The sequence below is a fragment of the Callospermophilus lateralis genome, chromosome 4 (genome assembly GCF_048772815.1).
Source record: "Callospermophilus lateralis isolate mCalLat2 chromosome 4, mCalLat2.hap1, whole genome shotgun sequence".
NCBI lineage: Eukaryota > Metazoa > Chordata > Mammalia > Rodentia > Sciuridae > Callospermophilus > Callospermophilus lateralis.
This window is the reverse complement of record NC_135308.1, coordinates 5,946,851-5,970,286: the sequence shown is the minus strand read 5'-3', so window position 1 is coordinate 5,970,286 and position 23,436 is coordinate 5,946,851. Positions and strand designations below refer to the sequence as shown.

At 46.5% G+C, this 23,436-nt stretch overlaps 1 protein-coding gene and 1 pseudogene across 1 annotated transcript; both read right to left on the bottom strand.

Annotated features, from left to right (window-relative positions):
- Positions 1–143: 143 nt before the first annotated feature.
- Positions 144–1,719, bottom strand: LOC143397416 (3'-5' RNA nuclease TATDN2 pseudogene; annotated as a pseudogene).
- A 420-nt stretch (positions 1,720–2,139) lies between these two features.
- LOC143397415 (ubiquitin carboxyl-terminal hydrolase 17-like protein 6) lies at positions 2,140–13,164 on the bottom strand. Its single transcript, XM_077109238.1, has 3 exons — positions 13,063–13,164; positions 10,920–11,043; positions 2,140–3,605 (listed from the first exon to the last, which is right to left on the bottom strand). The coding sequence occupies exons 1-3, from the start codon at positions 13,162–13,164 to the stop codon at positions 2,140–2,142; spliced, it is 1,692 nt and encodes a 563-aa protein (XP_076965353.1).
- Positions 13,165–23,436: the final 10,272 nt, after the last annotated feature.

Sequence of the window (23,436 nt, the reverse complement as noted above, 5' to 3'; positions counted from 1 at the left end):
TAAGAAATGGCTTATAAAGCATTTGACCAATGACATCCACAGAAACTTTTAGGAATTATATTTGTTAGCTCTAGAAGTGGAAAAACCTTGCTGTTAGGTCTCAACATCTAAAAAAAGTGACAAGCTGACCACAGAGACCCTGGTTATCTTGCCCTGCTCTTACTAGATGTGCACTAGTAAGAGCAATCCCATCCCATTTACCCAAAGACTATGACCTGGGGTGCCCCGAGGCCTGCAACAGATTTCTCTTGGCCTCCACTATAATAAAGTGCAAAATCTCGGTGACAGCTGAAGGCCCCCCAGACCAGATCCTCCTTCAGCAGCTCCTGCTACAGGCAGACTGTCAGTGTCCCAGTGTCACAGAAGTCAGAGATGCAGCCCTGGAGGTGAGGAAGGAGCTGCTGTAAATTTTTCTGAAACTTGTAAAGGTCCCTTTGAAAAAGAACTTGGAGTACAGCATGTGCAAGTGGCACTGAGTGTCCATAAGCCCTGCTTCAGGCTGGGCTCCCCATGGCCCTGTGTCAGGGAGCTGGATGCCTGTCCACCACAGGGATGAGGTGAGGTCTGCTTTCAGAATGTCCTTTCTCCTTCACTTCTTCTAGGGAGCTTGTGCAGACCTCAGGGAATGGGAATTCTGGGCTCTGGAGGTGCTCTGGGAGCTCACTGAGGAGCTGGGGATAATCACTTAGGAGGCTTGGCAGCGTGTCCCAACCTGGGCTGTGTCCTGGCTGCTGCCCACAGAGGGGTGGCCAGGAGTCTTGGCTGCTGGCCCTGTAGCTGGTGTAGTCACACCGAGGACTTCTGTACAAATGAGGGGTACATGTTGTAGTCAGTGGAGAGGGAAGAGGCTCTGGAACTGCTGAGTACTTCAGGGAGACAGGCTCCTCTGAGAGACTCTGACCCTGGAGGCTCGTCCACGTCACACCAGTTGCCTCCTCATGGAGGGGGTTCCGTCACCACCTTCCTATCTGGATGCTTGTGGATTTCTAAACCCTTTTTTGAATGTTGGAGCCATCCAAAAATTCTAGCAGGGGAGAGGGCTTGTCAATGACTGTCCTTTGGTCACCAAGTGGCTCCTCAGCAAGCTTCTCCTGAGGGTCCACAATCACTCTGGTGTCACAGAAGCTGCTCCTGTCAGGCTGTTCCTCCTGGGCTCTGACCTCTGGGGACAACACTTTCTCTTTCTGAGGAGTGACCCTGATGCTCAGGACTGGTCCTTCCATATGGTTGGGACACACTTCTGGGCTGGGCTTCACCCTAGGGGTGGCAGCTTCTTTCCTTCTGGGCACTGAATTTCCCTGGGATGTCCTGTAGAGCCTTCAGGTGGATCACCTTGGAGGCCTGGTCCCAAGCCTATTCCAGTTGGGTTTCTGGGCTTCGTTTGGTCCTTCCATCCCATCCTTCTGACCTTCAGCTTCAGCTGCAAATTCAGAGTTCATGGAGTTAGGAGAACTATCTTTGAAATCAACCTTAATGCTGCAGGCTTCTTCCTGTATAAAAGCCATTTCTTCTAGGGAGGGGTTGGCAGGGTACATAGACAATCCCTTGGACAAAAGAAGGCCCAATGCTCCTAATTAGGCAGGCTTTGGAAGTGGCCCTGCCTACACCTGGACCAAAGGAAGAAGAGGAAGGAGAGGCAAGGGAGGATAGGAGGAGAGATAGAAGAGGAGAAGAAGGATTTCTGCAGTGGGATGAGTTCCTGGATAACCACATCGACATCCTCATGACCTTTCAGGTGCCTGGGGCTGCTGCCCCCTCAGGAACACGATGCAGGGCTGTGAGCTGGCAGCCAGAGAGTGCCACGTCCCTGGGCTCTGGAGGCAGCTGTTTGTTAGGACAACCTCTTGCAGTGGTAATTGACCTTGAACTGCTTGGATGCCATGGGCACCTTTTCCTCTTTCCACCGCCCATCCACCACAGTTCTCAAGGTTTCACAGATGCCATGGCACTTTGGAGAAGTCCCAATGATTGGAGACTGACTAAAGGCTTTGGTCTGACTCCCAAACCCACAACTGGATTCTGTGATCACCCAGGCTACTGTTTGCACTGCTCTACTTCAGAGAACTCAAAGCACTCCAGGGACTGCTAAGTGCTTACCATTAGTTTGCAATACAGAGGCCTTCACAGTGCCCTGGATTGCTAGACCACAATTACTGTCCTCTTGCCCTGCTTGTTCTTCTTCTTGGTGGCTCTGGGCCTTCCTGCAAGACACGGAAGTTGGCCAGTGTTCACCAACTCCTCACCTACTCTGTACTTGGTATCCTTGCTCTGCTTGTATTTTTCCTGCTTATCGTTTATGTTCTCCTTTTCTCTGTGTTTTGACTGGTGAATCACAACAACATTGGGAGGCAGAGTGAATTCCACTTTCCTGAGGTTGAATTCAGACTTTGGTCGGTTCTGTTGTTGGAGAAATTTCCACTGATCCAAGGTGATTTCTCTGTTAGCTGTATCCACCAAGCGCTCTTCTGGCTCTAGTGCTTTGCAATAGGAGTCTCCTTGGAGCTCTCCTTGGGTGACTCCCAAGATTGTGTCCCCAGGCCCATGCGCTATTGTTTCCCTACCTAGTGACACACTCCCATTGTCAGTTTCAAGATCACTCTTCTGGACATAAAAGAGGACATAGGCACGCTGACTCAGGACACAAGCAATGTCACAGGCCACTACCTTAGCATCGTCCATTTTGTACCAGTGGCCATTGCCAGCTTTTATGTAACAATAGTAATGTCCACTGTGACAACTCACGCCGGCATGGACCAGCACAGCATAGAGGGCATATACCAGTGGGCCTCTGCCCTGCTGAGACATGTATGGCTGCATGTCAAGACACTCAGGATACTGCACGTGCTTAGCAATTTTTTCCCCTGTGAGATCTGAGAACCGTTTCAAAACAAGCATAAGCACTTTTGGTGCCTTCTGCAGGGTCAGGGTCTTGCAGGCTGGCCTCTTCTTCTGACAAACACCACACTGGTAGGCGTTCTCCCCTTCCAGCCACTCAGGCTTCACCAAGTGCTCCAGTGCATGCTGCACACTGGGAGCTGCCGTGATGTCTAGCATAATGTCCAGGTAGGGGTCAAAAGTGTCTGAAAGGCCACAGCAGTGGAGACACTTGATTTGGGATCTCCAGCACCCTCCAAATATCTGGCGCATGAGGGTAGGGTCCTTGGGGTGAGCACCTGGCTGCTTGTGCCTACGCAGACATGCTTTTTGCATGGCATGGAGAGTGAAGAGCAGAAATTCATGGGCATCTTCTTGCCGGGAAGTGTGGAAGCCGTCAACCAAAGCAGGCAGGGGCTGAATGACATCCCCAGGGTGGCGGAGAGCCCGTGTCACGTGGGCTTGCATCACACACAGCATGCAGACCCTGTGACGAGGACAGCGCTGGCAGTGCTCCTGGGACAGCATGTAGTTGGCCAGGGGAGCTGTGTACGTCAGGCACTGCAGGGCTGCATTCACGTAGCAAGTGTTTCCCATGTTCTGCAGCCCAGCACCAGCTGCAGACGGTCTCTGCCACTTCAGACAAAGTTTTCCTCTAGGAGCCAGCAGTAGCCCCACAGGAGCTGAATTCTTATTTAAGGGTGCATCAGGGCAAGGTGACAATGATGACTCTGCAGGTAGAGAAGGACCCAAATGGACTTTAGCATCAGCTGCATTTGATGACCATTCAGGTTTTATACAGTCATGAAACTGAGACTCACCTCCACAGTGGAGTGAAGCTGCCTCCATGTCTCCAGGAGCAGTAACCACCAGGTTTCCCTGCTGAGTCTTGAGAGGAGAGACCTTCTCCTTCAGAGCTGGCCTTCAAATGACAGCCTGGTCCATGTTTTCAGCCTTTTATAGCTCAGCCTCCTGACCACACCCACTAACTTCCTGCCAGATCCATCAATCACCTGCAAGTACTTAATTAGATTAGGGATTTGGGTGTGGTCAGTTCACTTCCTGGAGACACTGGTTGACTCTTTTCCCTGTTTGTGGATCTCAGGGGTATTTTTGTTTGTTTGTTTGTTTTTGAGAAAGAGAGACAGACAGAGAGAGAGAGAGAGAGAGAGAGAGAGAGAGAGAGAGAGAGAGAATTTTTTTTTTAATATTTATTTTTCAGCAGACACAACATCTTTGTTTGTATGTGGTGCTGAGGATTGAACCCAGGCCGCACGCATGCCAGGCGAGCATGCTACCGCTTGAGCCACAACCCCAGCCCGAGAGAGAGAATTTTTAATATTTATTTATTTTTTCATTTTTCAGTGGACACAGCATCTTTATTTTATTTTTATGTGGTGCTGAGGATCAATCCCAGCGCCAGGCACATGCCAGGCGAGCGCTGTTACTGCTTGAGCCACATCCCCAGCCCAAGGAGTATTTTTATAACCACATTTCATAAGCATTTTGATGTGTGCACATATTCATAGTGGTAATATCTCAATTGAAATGTTTTTACTTATTAAAATATATATTTTTAAAAAATTTTAAACCACTTTTCTGAGAAAAAGATATATTTCATTTTCTTCTCAATAAACCAAGTCATGTTGGACATGTCCTGACACATTTCCATGATGGTTTTGAATTCAAAAGGAAGTCCTTTAGGAATATGTCTGCTTGTCTTTGGCAGAAATATCAAGGAGGCAGGGAATAAGATTTTTATTATGTTCAAGATAATGTTCCTTCCAGTACTCATGTATCATAAGTACAGACTTCTCCACCCAAATGCCAGTACTCATATAGGGTCATAAATAGTATAAAAAAGATTAATGGACTAAGGTGTTCATTCTCTGGTTCCTTACCTCTGTTGAATTTCATTCCTCGGTGGAATGATCTGGAACATAGTTTGAAATGTATTTGTCTACCCCTGTTGGCTTATACAATGGACAGCCTTCTGTGTGTGCAGCTTGTGGAGGGCTCTGAAGGAAATCATGGAACCCACCTCTCCACCCAGGGTGGGGACCAAGTGGGGAGTCAAAATCTGGAAGCCAGAGAAGAATTCCAAAGGACAGATTGCAAAATGATTTCTTAGTATACCACTAATGGTTTATTCATCTCTATATTTGAGTCTTTAACAAAACTTCCAGAAAATTATGTACACGTGAGGAGTCTACCACCCAGTTTTCAAAATCATCATTTTCAAGTCACAAATTGTTTATTCCAAACTCTAGAGAGGAAGAGAAAGAACTGGACTTTTAAAGGCACAACTCAAATCATATCATTCATCTCACAATAATGTGTTTCTTACAAACACTTGAGCCAGTCAAATGTATTTCTTTTAACAAATGCATATTTAAGTATAGAGGCATAAAAATAATCCTTCAGTCCACAGTAACCAAAATTCATGAAACTCAATAGTATCTTGCATTTCTTATCTACTAAATGCCTGAGAATCATTTGAGTGTTGTTTTTGTGAACATGTATATAAGCAGTATTAGCTCAGAAAGGTTTGCACAGATGTGCAGGTAAGTAATATTGATCCAGGACCCAATGATTTTCAAATCAGATACATGGAAAACAGAACTGAGATGCAAATGTGTGAGACATTTTTTAACAGGAATTGTTAAGGTCTGTAAACAAGTCAGATTGGCACCTGTTATTTTGCCAGAGAAATGTTAGAGTCTGTAAACAAGTCTGCAGGGTGCCTGGCAAAATGCCAGAGGGAGTGGTTTGTGAAGTAACAAAAGCGAGCCATTATGTGTGGAGATTCCTTATTGGTTGACTGCTGTATCTATTTTATGCTAATTACATAGGCTGTGTAAAATGTATAAATACCGCTCTTATTCTACAATAAACGGCTCTCACTCCTGCTGTATTAAAGTACACAAGTCATTCGTCACCCCCGCTTATTTTACCCAGCCAGCCAGGCTGTGGCAAGGAATGTCCACAGGGATTAGGTTGATTGCATTAGACAAGGCATCTGATCCCATGGCCCCAGGGCAGTATCCAATGTCCCTCCCTTTTCTCTGACATCTAGGAAGCTGACTCTGCTCCTGTGGTGTTTGCCCAGCAGCCACCTGCCTGAAAACCTGCTGACAGATCAGAGGTGGACAGATGGACCTCAGGTTGGATTCCTTTCCCAATGGGTTCCTCAGATTATGGCTGGGAAAAAGAGTAGAGGAGAAACAGGAAATGATGGAGGTGTAGATCCTTGGGTAAGCATCACTTCATTTTCAACAGAGGTGTTTGCATTCAGAAAGATACTGTTAATCACTCAACATTTTAATGACTACAGGAAGATTCAAATTTCAGAGGAAACCTACTCCACCATTCTGGGTTCTATGGGGAAGTGGAGGAGTCCTATGGAAACTGGTCATTTTTGCCCTGGGCATTTTAAACTGTAAATTGAACAAATTAATGGGCTTCAACCTGGTAGTTCCATCCATGCACATGTCAAGCTTTCCCCTGTTCATCCACCTTCTACCCATTTCCCCTCACCTCTGTCTTCAATTTCTCTCTCTCACCCTGGCCACACCCTTCCCAATCCTTGGTGATCCCTTCTCTACCTTTGGGTCATCTGTTTCCTTTAGTTTCCACACATGAGAGAAAACACTGGAGCCTTATATGTTTTTAAATATTTATTTATTTATTCACTTTTATGTGGTGCTGAGGATCAAACCCAGGGCTTCACACCTGCAAGGCAAGTGATCGACCACTGAGCTACAGCCCAGCCCTGGAGCCTTATCTTTCAATGTGTAGAATGTGGTGTCTTCCAGTTCTAGGAAAGCTCTCAACAATGATAGGATTTCCTTCTTCATGGCTGAATGTATGTGGTTGGTTCATTTTTGCTTTTTATCTTGTGTCCTCCTCAGTTTTGGTAAATAAACAGGTGAAGGTTGGCTCTGAAAGGAAAGTGACCATGACACTTGGAGTGACCAAGAGATATTTATTGTGGTGGTGTCTGATTAACAGGGAAGGAAGAGAGAGAGAGAGAGAGAGAGAGAGAGAGAGAGAGAGAGAGAGGAAGAGAGAGTGACAGGAAAGAGAGAGAGAGAGAGGGAGAGGGGAGAGTTTTGATAGCCAACATCTGATGGGGTCTCTGGGTCTGCAAGCTGCTTTTTTGGCCTACAGTGATTGGATCATACAGTAGTTGCTAAGGGTCTCATCTTCTGCCCTCAGTGAGAGGGGAAGAAGTTAGATGTGGGTTTCCTTTGCACCAGATGTGTGGGGTCAATTGTTCAGCCTTGAGTGGGGTTAAGTGTTCTGACTTGAGGCAAACAAGGGATAAGGACCCAGATGGGTGAGGGTTGAGCATTCAGCCCACCCTGCAGCTGACATTTGTTCAGCCTGCTCTGCCACTAACAGGCCCCATGGAATAGGTTTCTAAAAGTCCCTCCCTTTCAATTGCATGGAAGCATTTGAGAAGCATTGCTTTTAGATTCTGTTAAAAATTTGCTGAAACTCAGCAGTGATCCTATCTACCAATGGATGTTACTTGGGAGAATCTTTAAAACAACTGGTTCAATTCCTTTCTTGTTTTTTGAATATATACTGAGGTAAATTTTGAAAGGTCATGGACATTTTATGTCCAAGGGCAGGAATTTGTCCACTTCCTCAAGATTTTAAAATTTATTAGCATTTTTTTTTTTTTTCAAAAAGAATTCCTCATGATTCAGGATTCTCTTAGTTTCTCTGGTGTCAGTTGCAATGTCTCCTGTCACCTCTAATTTATTCAGTTCACCTGACTCTCCTCTGTTATTTTATTTGTGTTTACATTTTCTGGTTTTTGTAGAAAAAGGCCTTTCAACTTTTTTTATTATTTCATCACAACAGTTGTTTGTGTTATGCATCTGTTGTGATATTTATTATTGTATTTTTTTCTACTTTCGGAGGTTTGGGAGCCTCCTTAGGCTACTTATTGGAGATCACTTATATGTCATATTTACATATATAAATATATGTGTATATTTATCTAGGAACTCTTTGCTAGAAGCTTTCCTTTTTGTGCTTCCTATTGTGACATCCCACAGGTTTTGTTATATTGTTACCCCATTTCCATTAGGCTAATGACATTTTTTAATTTCTTCGTTTCGGTTTTCAAAGATTAACTGTTTCTTGAAAAGTCAATCACTCCATTTCCATATCTTAACCAAATGTCTGAGTTTGTTTCTATTTATATCTTTATCCCATTATGATCAGAAAAATGCAGGGGAATATGTCAATATTTTGAATCTGTCAGTTCTTGATATGGGGCCCTCATATATCACATGGAGATGTCAAGTATAAATATTTCCTTTGTTCAATTCTAGTTCAAATACATTGATTTCATATTTATTAGAAACTAGCTAAATAGCAGGGTAGTAAATGTTAAGCCAGCACATAAGAATCAAGATCATGAGCTCAAGTTTAAGTATAAAAGAAAATAGATGTTTTTTGGGACATTGTACCTGAAAACTGTCTACTCTGACCTCAAAGGTAGCAATGAAAATAAAGAAGGGAAACCACACTGCATTTACCGTTTTCAAATAGGTGTCTAAGAGCATTACGTATATCAGTCCTCATGGCCATGGTTATCTCGTCACTCAGGAAAATCACTTCCCCTCCTGGCACTGACATTGTGCCACCACAGAGACGTGCCTGTTCTCTAGAATCAGCCACTCATGGTGCAAATCTGTCATTACATTCCCATGCAGTGTGTCTAGTCTATGGCAGGGTCCTGTTCCTGGACCAGGTGGCCACAGCAGAGAATGGAGAAACATCTGGGTAAGGGACATCACATTGTGGGTAACAGACTTGACTCTGTGGTCATGAGTCCTGCTCAGTGTATAGGGGAAGAAAGTATTTGTTTCTCTGTGAATATGACATTTTTTCCCTTTCTTTTCCTTGTAACTCAGAAAATTCTAAAAGCAAGCCCCTGAGGAAGGCAGACCTGACTCCAAGGAGATGAGGCAGTGGATGGGTCATTCCCCACAGCCTCAGCCACACAGACTCATGAAACCCAGAATGTGAAAGGCAGCCGTGGGTCTCAGGGCTCCCCCACCAGAGGAGGAGGACCCCAGGTAAGTGGAGGCCTAGGTATATGGAGAGCCAGGGGGTGACTTGGATCAATGAGCCTGGGTTAGATCCTGCATGCTTCTATCTCTGTAACTGAATTGTCCATCCCAGGCCCCTGAGGGCCTAGCCTGGGAATTCCTCACCAGGCCAACTGGTCTGTTGAGATGCTGCCAGAGTCTACTATATCTCCAAATAAGTATCATATCCAGCCAGGATGTTGTGCATTTGTTGAAACCTGACTCCATATCCTCTGTTTCAGGATCTCCCTTCCTACTTGTGCCCTTGTCAATTCTGTGCTTTGGGAACAACCCTAGAATCTCAAATAGCACAGTAATCAATAGGTCCCCCATCTGAATCCCTCCTAAAAAGGCAGTACTGAACTCAGAGTGGAAAATCTGTCCTTTGTTGATAATGGAGCCATGGCTGTGGTTCTGCTGATGCACTAAAATTTCATTTTCAACCCACAGGGACTGTGGGGACTGTGGGGCTTTTGGACACAGTGCCAGGATCAGAAGATGCCCCATGAAGTGCTGGGATGGGGCACTGGCCCCACAACCCTTGGGCCCAAAAGAGGAGGTGAACAAAGCACCAAGAGACCTGAAAATCTCCACAACACAGGGGAGTTTATCCAGCCTGAGGGCAGAAGGACTCATGCAAAGGTGAGCATAGGAAGGGCTGTGGGGAGTCACATTGAATGGCCACACCTTTCAGTCCTGATGCCTCAGATTCTAACCAAATACTGCATTTGCTGTGGCTTGGGTGGGGTCCTGCTCAGATAGTAAGGGGTCTTCTTCATGGGGCACGCCCCTAGGGTTGAATTACACTCACCTGTCCCTTGTAGTCCTGCCCCTTCTGCCCTTTTGTGGAGAGAACTTTCTAAGAACAAGAGTCTCCCCAATAAAATCTCACTTCCAAACGTGCTCACTCTCTCTCATCAGACTCTCCTTTCTCTTGCTCCCCCTTTTGGGCTACCTGAGGCTAAGAGCTGGGAAAGCTGTCCTGAAGCTTGTGTAAATGTAAATTGTATCTGTGTTTTATTTGGTGTCCCTGTCAGGAGCAATCTTAAGGTCAGCTGCCTGCATTGGACAGGGGTGGCAGGTGGTACCTGGAACCAGGGACCACTTGGGGTGAATTTTTAGGTAGATTTGGTTGAGCATACTTAAGAAGTTCAGTGAACCATGTTTTGAGGTCTTAGAAGATGCAGACAGTCTGAGAGCCCGGGATGTTAAAGAAATAATGGGATATTCCACGTCTTCAGAAAAAGAAATTTACTTAATGATCCTGGAGACTCTAATCAACCAGAGAGGAAAACAGGTCAGGAGGGCCCAGCTGGTTCAATTCCTGAAAACAGTTAATGATGTAAGCCCATGGTTGTGTGAGGAAGAGTCACCAGATTGTGTACTTGGGAGAGGCTAGGTAGAAAATTGTCTAAAATCTGCTTCTCTGTCAAGCTTTCTAAGAGTACAATTGACAACATTAAAAAGTCTGGACTGCTTTAGAAATGTGTCTTTTGAAGATCAGTAGGAGAACCAATGGTTTTTGGAAGACTTTTTAAAGGGCTGCAGAAAGCCACTAGAAGTTTGATCAGGAGAAGCAGCCTGAGGCTATGACCAGGTGATTTTCACTATCTATAGCAGGACTGAGGGTGGAGTCAATTCTCTCCCAGTCTGTAGCTTGCCAACCTCAGACAGAGGGCCTCAGGGCAAGACCTAAAACCAAGCTTTCAGTAAGAGCTGAACAGGACAGAACCAGTGATTTAGAAGGGCACCAACCAAACTCCATGGTAGGGGCATGTACTAGAGAGGAAGCCAGACCTGACTGGATTTCTGTGAGGTTGATTCAAGATGGAGGGGAAGAAAATGGACAGGAAGACACTAATGAAGCTGAGCCACAGTCTGAGGAAACTCAGCCAGAAGGTGAGAATGAGCTAGAGGAAGGTTTCGGTAGATTACCTCTGGCTGGCCCTGTGCCCGCTATTCGGATCCAGCCACTCTGCTCCTGAGTATGAGGTTTAATAACTACTCTGAATTGGCAGTAGGCATGCTTGTGCTCCTCCAACGTGGCCTTAGAATAGCGCTGGAAGCAGAGGAGGACAAAACAGGTTTTTAACTTTTTCCAGTCTTTGAGCAGGTTAATAAGCAAAATCAGCCTGTCCCCATGATGCTGTAGGTCCTTTTAAGACTGTAAAGGAGCTCAAAAGCACTTTCTGTACTTATGGTCCAAAGTCAGCCTTTGTTCAAAGTCAGCTGATTCCTTATGCAATGAGCCCTTACACCATGTGACTGGATTTCAGTGGCCAAAGCATCTTGATTAGGGGTGACTACCTTCCTTGGCTGTCTCACTGGACTGATAATTTCACTGAACAGGCTGAGAGACACTGGAGGCAAGGCTTTGATGTCCCTTTGGTGAAGTTAACTGGAACTGGAGAATTTTCAGATTTAGAAAGGCAGTTAAATTATGATCTGGCCATATATGATGAAATTACTGCATGTGCCAAAAGGGCGTGGGGAGAGCCAGCTAATCAGGATCAATCAACCTTGGATTTTAGTCCTAGCAAACAGGGACGCAGGAGCCACTTTCAGATTTCACAGCAGGTCTATGCCAGGCAGCAAAGAGATCCAGAGGAGACTTGAATGCCTCTGAATTCCCAGTCAGGCAGCTGGCATTTAAAAGCTAATAAAGTTTTTCAGGAAATCCTCCCACCCCAATGGGAAAAGGGGACTGACTCTGAGTTCACTCGCCTTTGGGATGATGTGGGTTCCACACAGGTACAGGGCTTGATGCTGGCCTAGGCTCTGAAGCAGGTACTACAACCTCAGGCTGGGAGAGCCCTTCTCGAAGGTGGTGTTTCATTTGTGGTAGAACTGGGCCTATGGCTTGGGACTGCTGGTCTCCGCACAATAGGTCAGAGACTGAGAAACTGATGTGACACCATTTTTGAAAAAGCAGCCTCTACCTCAGAGCAAAGCCTGTCCAAGGAAGGGGGCGTGACCCTTGTCCTTGGAAAAATCCAGAGAGCTCCTAGGCACATGTCTGCCTTGCCCAGACATCAGTGTTCACATATCTCCGTTTTTTCAGGCTCCAAACTCAAATTGAGGAGCTCCATGTTTCTCCTTCCTGTTTCCCTGCGAAATCACCTGCCTGTGGATCAGAATCCACATCACCCCAGACTCTGTCTCTGAATAGGGACAGCCATGTCAGTGCCATCTGGAGACGGGAGTGTCCAGTTGATAAATCTTGGCTAAAACACCACAGAGTCATTCTGGACCCTGGACACACATGTTCCCAGACATAGGAAACGGGGACTGGGTGTGAAGGACAAGAGCTCCTTCCACCAGCTGCGGTGGTTCCACAACTGCTCACAGTTAGGAGCACCCAGAGAGAGAGTTGAAAAGCCTCAATGTTCAGGCCTCCAAATCACAAGTGAGTTCTTTGAACTGGGAACACAATTTCCCCCATTATGGTAGTATGGGAAATCCAGTGATGTGCTGAACTGCACCAAATGAATGATCTTAATTGCCACGTGGACATCACCTGAGACATTCGGGCTGTCCAAGTCATTACAATTGAGCACCAGGACACAACCAATGCAGTTTGCAGGAGAGACAAGGTACAAAGGCATGTGCCTATTGAGCACTCCAACGATGTACACAGTAAAACGTGGGGAAAATTGGATGAGGATTCAGAGAAACGTCAAGAACATGATTATCATGAGGGGCGAGGAACAAGAAAGGAAAGGCCAGGGAAATTGTCCACAGTGCTTTCCATGGCCACACTCGAGAGTCAAGAAGGTCCACTGCAGTCCGGGACAGAGGTCCCAGTGATCAGGAGGTGTTACACTCCATGCGGTCCTAGGACAAGAGGGACAAACTTGAGCCTTCTACTTCTGTTCCACTTCAGTCTCTCCACCTGCATATCCACGCCATTTGTCATCCCATAGACAGCCTGTGGAGGGTGACATGAGCACTTTGGACAATCCCCTGGAAACCCCATTCAGAGGAGTCTCTCCTCTGAGTTCTGGACAGGCGGCTGTGCGTCAGAGGCAGGGTCTGTGGCTGTGCCAGAGCTTTCTGAAGTCCCAGCCTTTGCTCCTACTCCATAGCTAGAAAGGTCCTGTGACCCTGGTGCCACCTGCTCCTGCATCATTGCTTCCTCAGCCCGAGAGACCCTGCAAGTCATTGGAGCCCCAAAGGCCATTCTTCCCTGCTATGGTGTGCCTCACTCCATGTCACTGTCCTCAGAGGAGGAGGACACCTGAAGGTCTTCATAGAGGACACTCACTGGCTCATGGGAGCTGGGACTCTCCGACTCATCAAGGTAGGGGGGAGTGTCAGCAAGAGCACTGGTCTTTGCATTGGGAGAGGAAGGGAGATCGGCAATGAACCTGGATCTCCACCAGTTCTTGTGCATTCTCTTGAAGAGCATTCGGAGGGGCTGTCGGGGAACACAGCTGGGTGCTGCTGGACTTGATTTGGTGCAGGGCTCGACTGGATTCAGGAAAGGGCTTTCCTTGGGAGGGCGAAGATCCATGCTGGAATCATGGGCTGGAGTTTTTCTGGTCACCTGGGGTGACCCTTTGAGTCCGATACCACTTGTATCTTGCCAAGCAGGCAGAGACTTCCGAGCCTCCGAGCCTGGCCTGCAGGTGTTCCCCCGTGGAGTGGGACTGTGCCCCGACCTGAGTTTCTTTGGGGAGTTCTGGTCAGTGTGGAGGTGGACCTGAGCTTGTCTCTTGCCTGGGGCCTGGAGGCTGAGTTTGTGGCCCTGGCCCTGTGGACATGCTGCAGGCTGCAGGCAGGGCTCTTTGCTCACATCAGGACACCTGGCTAGTGATGGAGGGTGGAGCACATGGCCCCCTCCGAGAATATTGGCAGAAGTCTGGGCAATTTTAGAGGAGAAAACCTCTGGGGTTTCAGGTGCTTTCTTCCCAAGGAGGGCAGGGTTCTGCCCTGAGTGCCTTGCTGCCGGCTGGATGGTGCCAGGGATGCTCACATCCTGTTTTTTCTTTATCCCGGGACCTGAGTAGAGTCCACGTTTGGGTCTCTGAAAGGGATGTGCGCTAGTGAAGGTGAAACTCTCATCTGAGCTCTGGACACAAGGCTGACTCTCAAACCCAGAGCCCGGGACACACCTCGTCCTGGTCGTGTGGATGGGCAGTGGCCTGCTGGGTTTCTGGAGGAAAAGCAAACACAGAAAACTTTCCTGAGTCCCTGCACTCAAGCACCAACAAGGCCCACCTAAACAGGAATTCGGCTACAGAACATAGAGTGGAACAGGAAAGCAAGTCATCAGCCCAGGAATGGAAAAGGGGCGCTCCACCTCCACCTCCATGGCTATCAGCCAACGACCAATTCCAAGAACAACTTGACACGTTTCAGGGCACATTGGGAAATATCCCGTTCTTAATCGGAGGTCTCGTGCATTGAGATGGGCAGGGCTCATTTGTGTGTTCTTGCGTGGGATGGCGATGGCTAATGCTCCTCTCAGCAGATGTGGCCACTGAGGAGTTGGCCTCCAGAAGCTGAGAGTGTTCCCCCACTTTCCATAGGAATATGCCTGCATTGAAGATTGTGTGCCTTGAGACTTTGGAGTCAACTCTGCCCCCATGAGCCCATGCACCATGTCATGGGGAAGATGAAACAAGTACCACACAAGATTGGAAAGAGCAAATGTGAAAGACCCCCAAGCTTGAGTCCCATCGGGCTTAAATGTTGATAGCAAATCCCTCAGGCAGAAGGGCCACAGAGAAGGAACTTATCAAGCTTCTCCAGGACACCAAAAGAGCAGGCCACCATGCACATACTCACCCTTAGGTAGGCACTGGGTTCTGTCTCTTCCTTCCATTTGGGTTGCTGCCTCTCCTGGGGTCTCCTATGGGTACTCCATGTCTGGAGTAGAGCCTTTCCCCGTTCCTCTTCTTGCCTGCAGAACACATGATGGTATTTGGATGGATGCAGAGGAGGGAGCGAAATGAGAGGTGCCCGTTTTCTTAGTGTCTCCTGTGCTACCCTGGGTTCTCCCCCAAGTCTGTGCCTTTCTTCCTACAACACCCCGTCCCTATGTCCAGGCAGCCCTTCTCCTTTCCCACTCATGTTCCTAGTGCTGCCCTGACCCCCTTCCCTTTCTGAATTGAATGCACAGGAGAATGTGCTGCAGGCTGTGGCTTTGGGACATGGAGTCCTTGTCTATCTCTCTCCATTGACGCAGTCATTAGCTGCATGTGGATGTGTGGAGATGACTCTGTGGAGAAGGAGAGACACCACCTCGCTGGAGTTCCATGCCCGAGGCTTGGATCCCAGCTTCCCCATCCCTCACCTCTGCACCAGGCCCATCATTCTGGCTGGCTGCTCACAGCTCCCTGTGCTCTGGAGATTCCTAGGCTTGCTTGGTGCCTGGTTCTCCTTCTCCTTCTTTGGGCCCAAGGGTTGTGGGGCCAGCGCGCCATCCCAGCGCTTGATGGGGCATCTTCTGCTCCTCGCAGTGTGTCCAAAAGCCCCACAGTCCTTACACTTCAGCTGTCGGTGGAAAAGCACAAGTTGTCAGGAGTCAGCCCAACCACAACCAGCTCTGCCCTTTTACAGACCAAGAGAGATTTTAAGTCTTAGTTTCCTCTCGTTTTAGGTCAGGCACTCAGGCCTGTGAACCATGAATTTCTAGGGATTTTAAGGTCCTAGAATACGTTTGTGGAATCACCTATTATTCAGGGGCACTGGAAGGAAGGTTTGGATGTTACAACTTGAGGACCCTGGGCCAGATTTCAACAACAGGACAAACGTTGGGATGCATGGGTTTCAAGTGGTTCCAAAAGATGACTTCTCCCATCCTAGGAAAGGACTTAGCTGAGAGGAGGTGCCGGGGCAGGTGCTCGTGGGTTGGAATGGGAGAATTGCGTGGTAGAGGCAATCTGAGAGGACGTAACCAAGATTCTGACCTGTGTCGCCCCCTGGCTTCCCATTGCCTCCAATGTCCACTTACCCTGGGGTCCTCCTCCTCAGGGGGAGGAGCCCTATGCCCCACAGCTCCCCTATGCTGGTGCTTCTTATTCTGGATTTGAATGAGCCTCGGGGCCAGAGGCTGTGAGGCATGCTCTGCTGACTTTCTCATGTTCTTCCAGTCAGGTCCCATCCCCTCAGATGCTGACATTGGGCTTTCCTAGGTTCAAGAGATAAGAAAAAAGTGTCATGACCAAAGTCGAGATGGGATCTATCATTTATTCTCCACATTTTGGCATGGAGCAGATCGCATGATCTGGGGAGCCCAGTAGAATAGGTGGAGCATAGATGGGTGCCCGATCAAGGGAGAGTAGGCCAACTACTGCGTTTGACAAAAATAAGATACTCCATGCCCTTAGAATTATAGCAGAGGGAATGCATGATTCCTGTAGGTACAATAAAGCAATCTTAAACAAACGGAACAATTTGCCTCTATCAAAATGATAACCAAAAGAGGAAAAGTGAAGAGAGGTAAACCTAGTTCAAACCTAGAGAGATCAAAAGGAATTTCATCTTAATACAGAGATTTGCAGAGCATGATTATCCAGAGTTATTCTTGACAAAGTCAGAAATCAGGAGCTAGAAATGCTAGTCGATATCCAAGAATGTCCTTGCATATCTGACCTAAGCAGATTGACCTTGAAAAATATTTCCAAATTAATGATACAGAGAGCAAACTCAGGAGTGGATCAGTGGTAATGAACCTAACCAAATAGAGAAGCTGAGGACTAGTAGATATGCAAGAATGTCCTTGAATATCTGACCCAAGCAAATAGACCTTGCAATATATTTGCAAATTAATGATACAGAGAGCAAGCTCTGGATTGGTTCAGTATTAATGAACCTAACCAAATAGAGACGCTGAGGACGTGGTGGGTTCAATGTTGAATTTCACCCAACCCAGCCTTGAACAAGTTCGAGAGAAAGGTTTCTTAAACTCTTCTACAGAAAGAAAGGGAAAAAAATCATCCCCAAGGCATGGTGTGGGGTCACGATGATTCTCTACCATAACATGATATAAGAAAAACAGAGCAAGACAATGATAGCTATTAAGGGGCAGAGAAGAATGAAATTCTGACATTTTCCAAACAAGCTATGGATGGAACCAGTGTATATCCTTTGCTAGACATGCCAAACCAGTGTTTGTTTCTAGGTGTGGATACTAAGGGGAGAAGCTACCCTAAAGGGGGAAGGGGGAAGGGGGAAGGCGAGAGGTGGGTGGGGGGATGGGGGAGGGGGGAGGGAATGGAAGAGCAGGTCAGAAGAGAGGGGAAAATGGGTAGAGGAAGGCTGGGTGAGGATGACCCAGGACTTCTATGTGCCTGTGTGGAAAAAGCACAGGGAATAACATTGCTCTATCCATTGGAGGTATTCCCTAGCCTACCCAAGGTTCCATGGTAAACTACAGCAGTTTTCATACACATTGATCCACCTGCTCACAGGTATCAGAATGCTGCAGTAAATATTCTCTGAAATTGCAATAGTTCTGAGGTGATTTGAACCTTCAATGACCTATTTGATCCTCCCCAGCATAAAAAAACACTCTTGAAAAATCTGAATTCCACAAGCACCTCCCCCTCCATCCTTAACATTTTCCCCATCTACATGTCTTCTAAGGAATCTTCTGTAAACTACCTGGGCAACGAAAACCAACCTGAGACCCCACTGTTCTGCTGTCTCCTGTCAGCAGTTGGTCAGAGAGGCGAGGGCTGTACACAGAGCCCAGGAAGAGATGCAGCCTCCTGGATGCCAGCCGGAAGGGGCAGTGAGGAAAGGTGGCTTCTGGGAACTTGTATCCTCCCCCAGGATCACATGATGCATGCAACACGTCATCTTCAATACCACAGGTGCAATTTTAGGCCAAAATTCAGTGACTCACACCTTTGATTTCCATGACTCTACCAAGAACGAAGATTTGCCAGCCTTTTCGAGTCAGTACTTTCCTTTACAGAGGTTCGAAATCCATAGTTTGAATGACATTGAGGTGCTGGGAAGAGATCAGAGGCCAGTTGACCTAAGGGCCTTGGAGTTTTTACAAGTTGGGCTCTCTGGGGTATCAACTGTTTTTAACGCTGCCATTTTAACATAAGGGTTCCAGAATTCAAAGAAATGCTGCCCAATGCTTTCATAGTTTATGTGACATATATAAGGTCTGCATTGCATTGACTCTACATTTCATTGGAAGAGTATTTCTTTTTCTGCTGGGTTTGGAATGACATTTGTGGACCTGCAAGTGCCCAGAATGACCACAGGGCTGAAGGAGAGCCTGCTGCTGAGGGCTGATGTCCCTGGTTTCTCATCCAAATCTGGTGGGCTTCTGAGCTCCCTTGGAGGAAATGGGTGTGTTTCTGGCTTCAGCTCCCTGGCCCCGCCCCCAGGGAATCCCCTCAGGCCCTCACCTGGGCCAATCCTGCAATGTTGCTGGAGAGGAGAAATACCCCTGTGTAAGTCTCATGGGTCCCTGACCAGCAGGATTTTCCAGCACTCTACCAGGGCTCTTGTGCTGGTGTCGCTTCCTTTGTAGTTCACCATGGATTTTGTGCACACAGATTTGCACAGGCCTCAATACACAGGCCTATGGGTGCACAGTTCAGAACACCTGGTACCTCAGTAGCTTTGCTAATCTTCAATATCACAGAAAAGTGAATGTAGCCTCTACTCCCACAGTCCCTTTAGGGGTTTTCCTTTTTTGTTGTTAAATATTTTTACTTGTTCATGGACCTTTTGTTTATGCATTTATGTATGTGCAGGGCTTAGAATCAAAACACATTCGCCCATGGGTGGGAGGCCAACGCTCTGCAACTGAGCAACAACCCCAGCCCCATCTTTTCATAGTTCTTGAAATAATGGGTAGAATCAGTTCTAAGCTAGCTACATTTTCCCAGTTCAAAACCATCATGAAAATCTATCAGGAAAGAAGTCAAAATAATGGAATTGAAGAAAGAATGGAAATGTTTGTTTTTCATGAATAGTTTTAAAAATATACCAACTCAATGCATGTAATATTAGTAGGCTCCATTCATAACTGAAATTACATATGAACACACGGGCACATGCATAGGAATAGGCACGTGAACATGTCCACTAACACACTCACGCACACACAAACACCCCCCACCCCCACCCCCACCCCCACAAACACATGTGCACATATAAGCAGCTAGAATTCTTTTTTTGGAATTATTTTTTGTTTGTTTTTTTGGTGAGAGGAGATCCAAGTGCATCCCATTGCCGCTTGCCTGCTGCCCTACTTGAAAGTTTATGAAGCAACTGGACCTCCCTAAATATACTTGAACCATCGTTGTAATGAATCTGCTTCATTACTTCTGGTGTTCACAAGGAGTCTTTGGAGAACAGGCCCCCTTCAGCACTCCAGGCTGTGAACTGGCCACACCCAAATCTTTCTCATCTCCTTAAGTTCTCCGAAGGCATTGTGGATCTGACACCAAGGGAGTGGGTGTGCTGGGTTGACTGCTAATCATGCGAGGATATGGAAAATTCCCTCTTTGGAAACCATCTCAGAAGGGTAAGTCTCTCTCTTCCACTTGAGGTCACGCAGGAAATTCCACTAGTCATTGATGGTGGAGTCGAGGAAGCAGCTTCCCTCCACAGGTGAGAGCAGTCTCCTGAGGATGACTTGACTTAGCCCAATTCTTCTCCATTAAATGCACCTGGTGCTCAAGTCCTCTTAGGGTTCTTCTCTACATGCAAGTTCCAAAGAGTGACCCTGGACACATGGACACTTAACACATAACAGTTTCTTTCAATCCACTTTGGGCTGCTAGAGAAAAAACAATCTGCCTGGAAGAGTCTTTCTATGGGTGGCTCTGGGCTGTGGAATATGGGAAACACCTGCTAGGTGAATGCAGCTCTGCTCAGTCTGAGCCCCAGAGCCCCTCAGTCAATGAAGAAAGTGGAGGAAGAGGTTCTATGTCCAGGAGAGAACAGAATGCATCCTAGTCAAGGCTAAAGCAAAGTGTTTGTGTCCATGGACCCAATTCAGTGCCTCCAAAGGTCCCCATTTGGGAAACCCAATTGTTACAGGTCAGAACCCTTCCCAGGGAGAAGGGGGAGTTGACTCAGGACCCATGGTATTCGTGGCATGCAGGATAGAAGAGAATCCCCACAGGACACAGTTGAGCACACAGACGGAGGTTTAGGTTAGGATAAATAATGCTGAGAGGGGTGGAAGGCAGCAGCCAATGCAGGCTGGGATGGATGATAGGGCCAGGCTGGTGGAGAGCACGGATCCTCTGGGCTTGCATCCCACTCAGCATGCAGATCCATGACTAGGACAGCACAGGAAGGCTCCAGAGCCAACACGTGTGCTGGAGTCAAATTGTTGTTCAACTTTGCATTGGCCCAAATGACACAGATGACTCTGCAAGTAGGGGAGAGCCCAGGTAGACTTGAGAGTCAGGGGTATTGCATAAGACCATTGCAGTTCCTAATGTCATCCACCTGAGATGGTCTTTCTAATGGATGGAAGCTACCTCCATGCATGGAGGATCAAGGAGCACAAGGGACTCCTGCTGGGAGCTCAGAAGAAAGAGAGACATTCTCTGAGAAGGTTTCCATAGGACAGGCTTCCTCACCTCCTCAGCCTGCAGGGAGTCCACCCACCGCCCCCTCTCTCTCCATGTCTGATCCACCAATCCCTTCTCAGAAATTCATGGACTAGCTGGATTAGGAAACTTTGGGCATTTCCATTCAATATGACAAAGAGCTTTTTTGTGTTCTTTTTACAGTTTCTATTTGTGGAAACACAAGGATCATGGAAGCATTTTTAAGTTTTGAAATGTTTGATTACCACAGATTTATTTTTCAAACCTATGCTTTCACAGTTTACCAATATGTCTTGGCTGTTTTTCATGAAACATTGTCCTCAAGGTTTTGAATTGGAAAGATAGGAGTTAGTGTGGACTCTACCAAATATGAAAGGAGTCAGAAAGTAAGGGTTGCATTATGTTTCCTTTTACCTTTGAGATAAGTGTGCCTAAAATACTCAGGTGCCTCTTGGGATGAGTCTTGTCCCCTCATACAGAGATCTCTGAAGTACAAATCTCTGATTCTGAATTTCTTGGTGACCCAGAAAGAGAGGGAAGACAAAGGTCAAGACTGGTACAGGAAATGCTGGGAGTCCAGAGACAATGGGATCAGACACAGACACTGGCTCTGAATGACAGAGGTTTCTTTTGAGATTTCTATCGGGGCTTTTCAAATGGGCACATGTAGTTTTTTATTTTGTGCAGATAATAAAAATGGGAGTTGGAATGCTGGTGTATGTATGGAACTGTAATGTCAGTAGGAGGCTCAACTGTCAGTCTGTTGTCCTGTGACTGAATTGAGCAACACTGGATGATTGCTGGGACCTCTGTTCTGGCCTTGCTGGGCATTCTTGACTGTAGAGTGTGATGGTGGAAAACATTGTGGACAGTTTCCTTGTCCTGTCACAATGAATGGTCTTATCTAAAGAAAAGGGAAGAGTGGGACAAAATTCCCCCTGTATTGTCATCTTTCCTTCCATAACTAAGCATATTTTAAGTGTTCTTTTAACATTGTGTTTGACTTGGTGGGGAACATACTAATGCATGTGGGAATTACATATCCTGAGAGATCCTTGTCTTTGTTTTCTACTTTCAAGATAGTCCTGATTTTTGTCTGTCCAGGCTTGCTTTTCCATTTAGTTTTTGTACAAGGATCAGAAATGTTCATGACCTTTGATGTCTAGAGTCTTTTTTCAGGACTGCAGTTTTCTTTCATCTGTTCCATCTGCTCCATTGAAGTGCCCACTGGATAATTGCACACCCACCGGCAGGGACACACTTCAACACTCTCATTCTCCTAATTTTCCAGAGACTTTTCCTATGACCAGAATTACAGGAAGGAAAGGTGCACATGAAGAACTTGAAGGGACATCCAGAGAAAACAGAAGATGTAAAGACACACCCTTTACCCTCTCAGTGGTAAGTTCTGTGGATTTGAACAGTGGTGACAGAGATGGAAGACATGGCCATGGTTTAATTAGAGTCTGAGCACATCTGCCTGCCTCAAGGCCTCAGCAAAATCTCTGGATAGTTTGAATTTACTGAAACCTTTAAACGTGTTCAAACTAACACATTATATTTTAAAAATACACTTCAGTTCATAAGCTCTAGCATGAAATTGTGCAACCCTATGCCTCCCACTTTAGTGCATGGGACTGTCACACTAAAATGTTAACACCCCTCACCGAGGGGAAGCTGTCTCTCCCTCTGGAGAGGCCACATTCTCCCTTCAGTCCCTATTGTTTGCTTCACCACAATGCATCTCTACATAAATCCCTTCTATGACTTTAAATGGGGCAGGTGGAAATTCTATGCTGTCATGAATGCTAAGAACCCCATGCGTCCTGAGTCAAGGTCCTTCTTCCTGGGAAAGTTTCAGACCTGTAACTTCTTGGTGTCCCTAATGGGGACCTCTGGAGGCACTGAATTTGGTCAATTTACACATGTACTTTCTTTTGACCTGACTAGGATGCATTCTGTTCTCTCCTGTGCATAGAACCTCCTCCTCCACTTCCTTCATTGACTGAGGAGCTCTGTGGTCAGACTGTGCAGAGCTGCATTCACCTAGTAGATGTTTCCCATATTCCACAGCCAGCAACAGAGATAGAATGACACTTCCAGGCAGACAGTTTCCCCTAGGAGCCTTGTGAGTCCCCAAAGGACATTTAAAGAAAGTGTTATTCAAGTGTGCATGTGCCCAAGGTTACACTGGTGGCCCTGCAGGTAGAGAAGGACCCAAATTAACTTTAGCATCAGCTGAATTTCATGGAGAAGGTGTGGGGTAAACAATGTCATCCAATTGATATGGTCTCTCCTGATGAGGGAAACTGCCTCCATGTCTCCACCATCAGTGACTCCAAGGATTCCCTGCCTGACCTCAAGAGGAAGAGAAACACTTCTTCTGAGATGGTTTTCCAAGGACAGGATTTTCCAAATCCTCAGTTGATCAGTATTCTGGTCTCACTTGGTGTCAGATCCACAATCCCTTCTAAGATTTTAATGGGATTAGAAAGCTTTAGGTGCTGCCAGTGCATTTTCTGGGGAATTTGGGTGTGTTCCTTCTGCAATTATTTTGGTGAAACACCTTATGCATAGAAGCCAATTTCATTATCAGGATGGTTTAAGAATTTTCAGAGAAATCCAATCATTTAATACAAATCCCAGACAGTGCTGCAAGGAGACTGTGATGGAAAAACAGTTGAATTAGGTTTCCCGAAACAAGGAAAGGGAAGAACTCTACAAAAAAAAAAAAATTATACCTGTGTGTGTGTGTGTGTGTGTGTGTGTGTGTGTGTGTTTGCATATTCATATGTACTTTTTGTTCTGGACCTCCCATGCTAACAATGTATGCTAATAATATATTAGTGTTTGCATTCACTAAAAATAATCCATGAAAAGGAAATATTTTCATTTTTTCTTAATTAACTAAG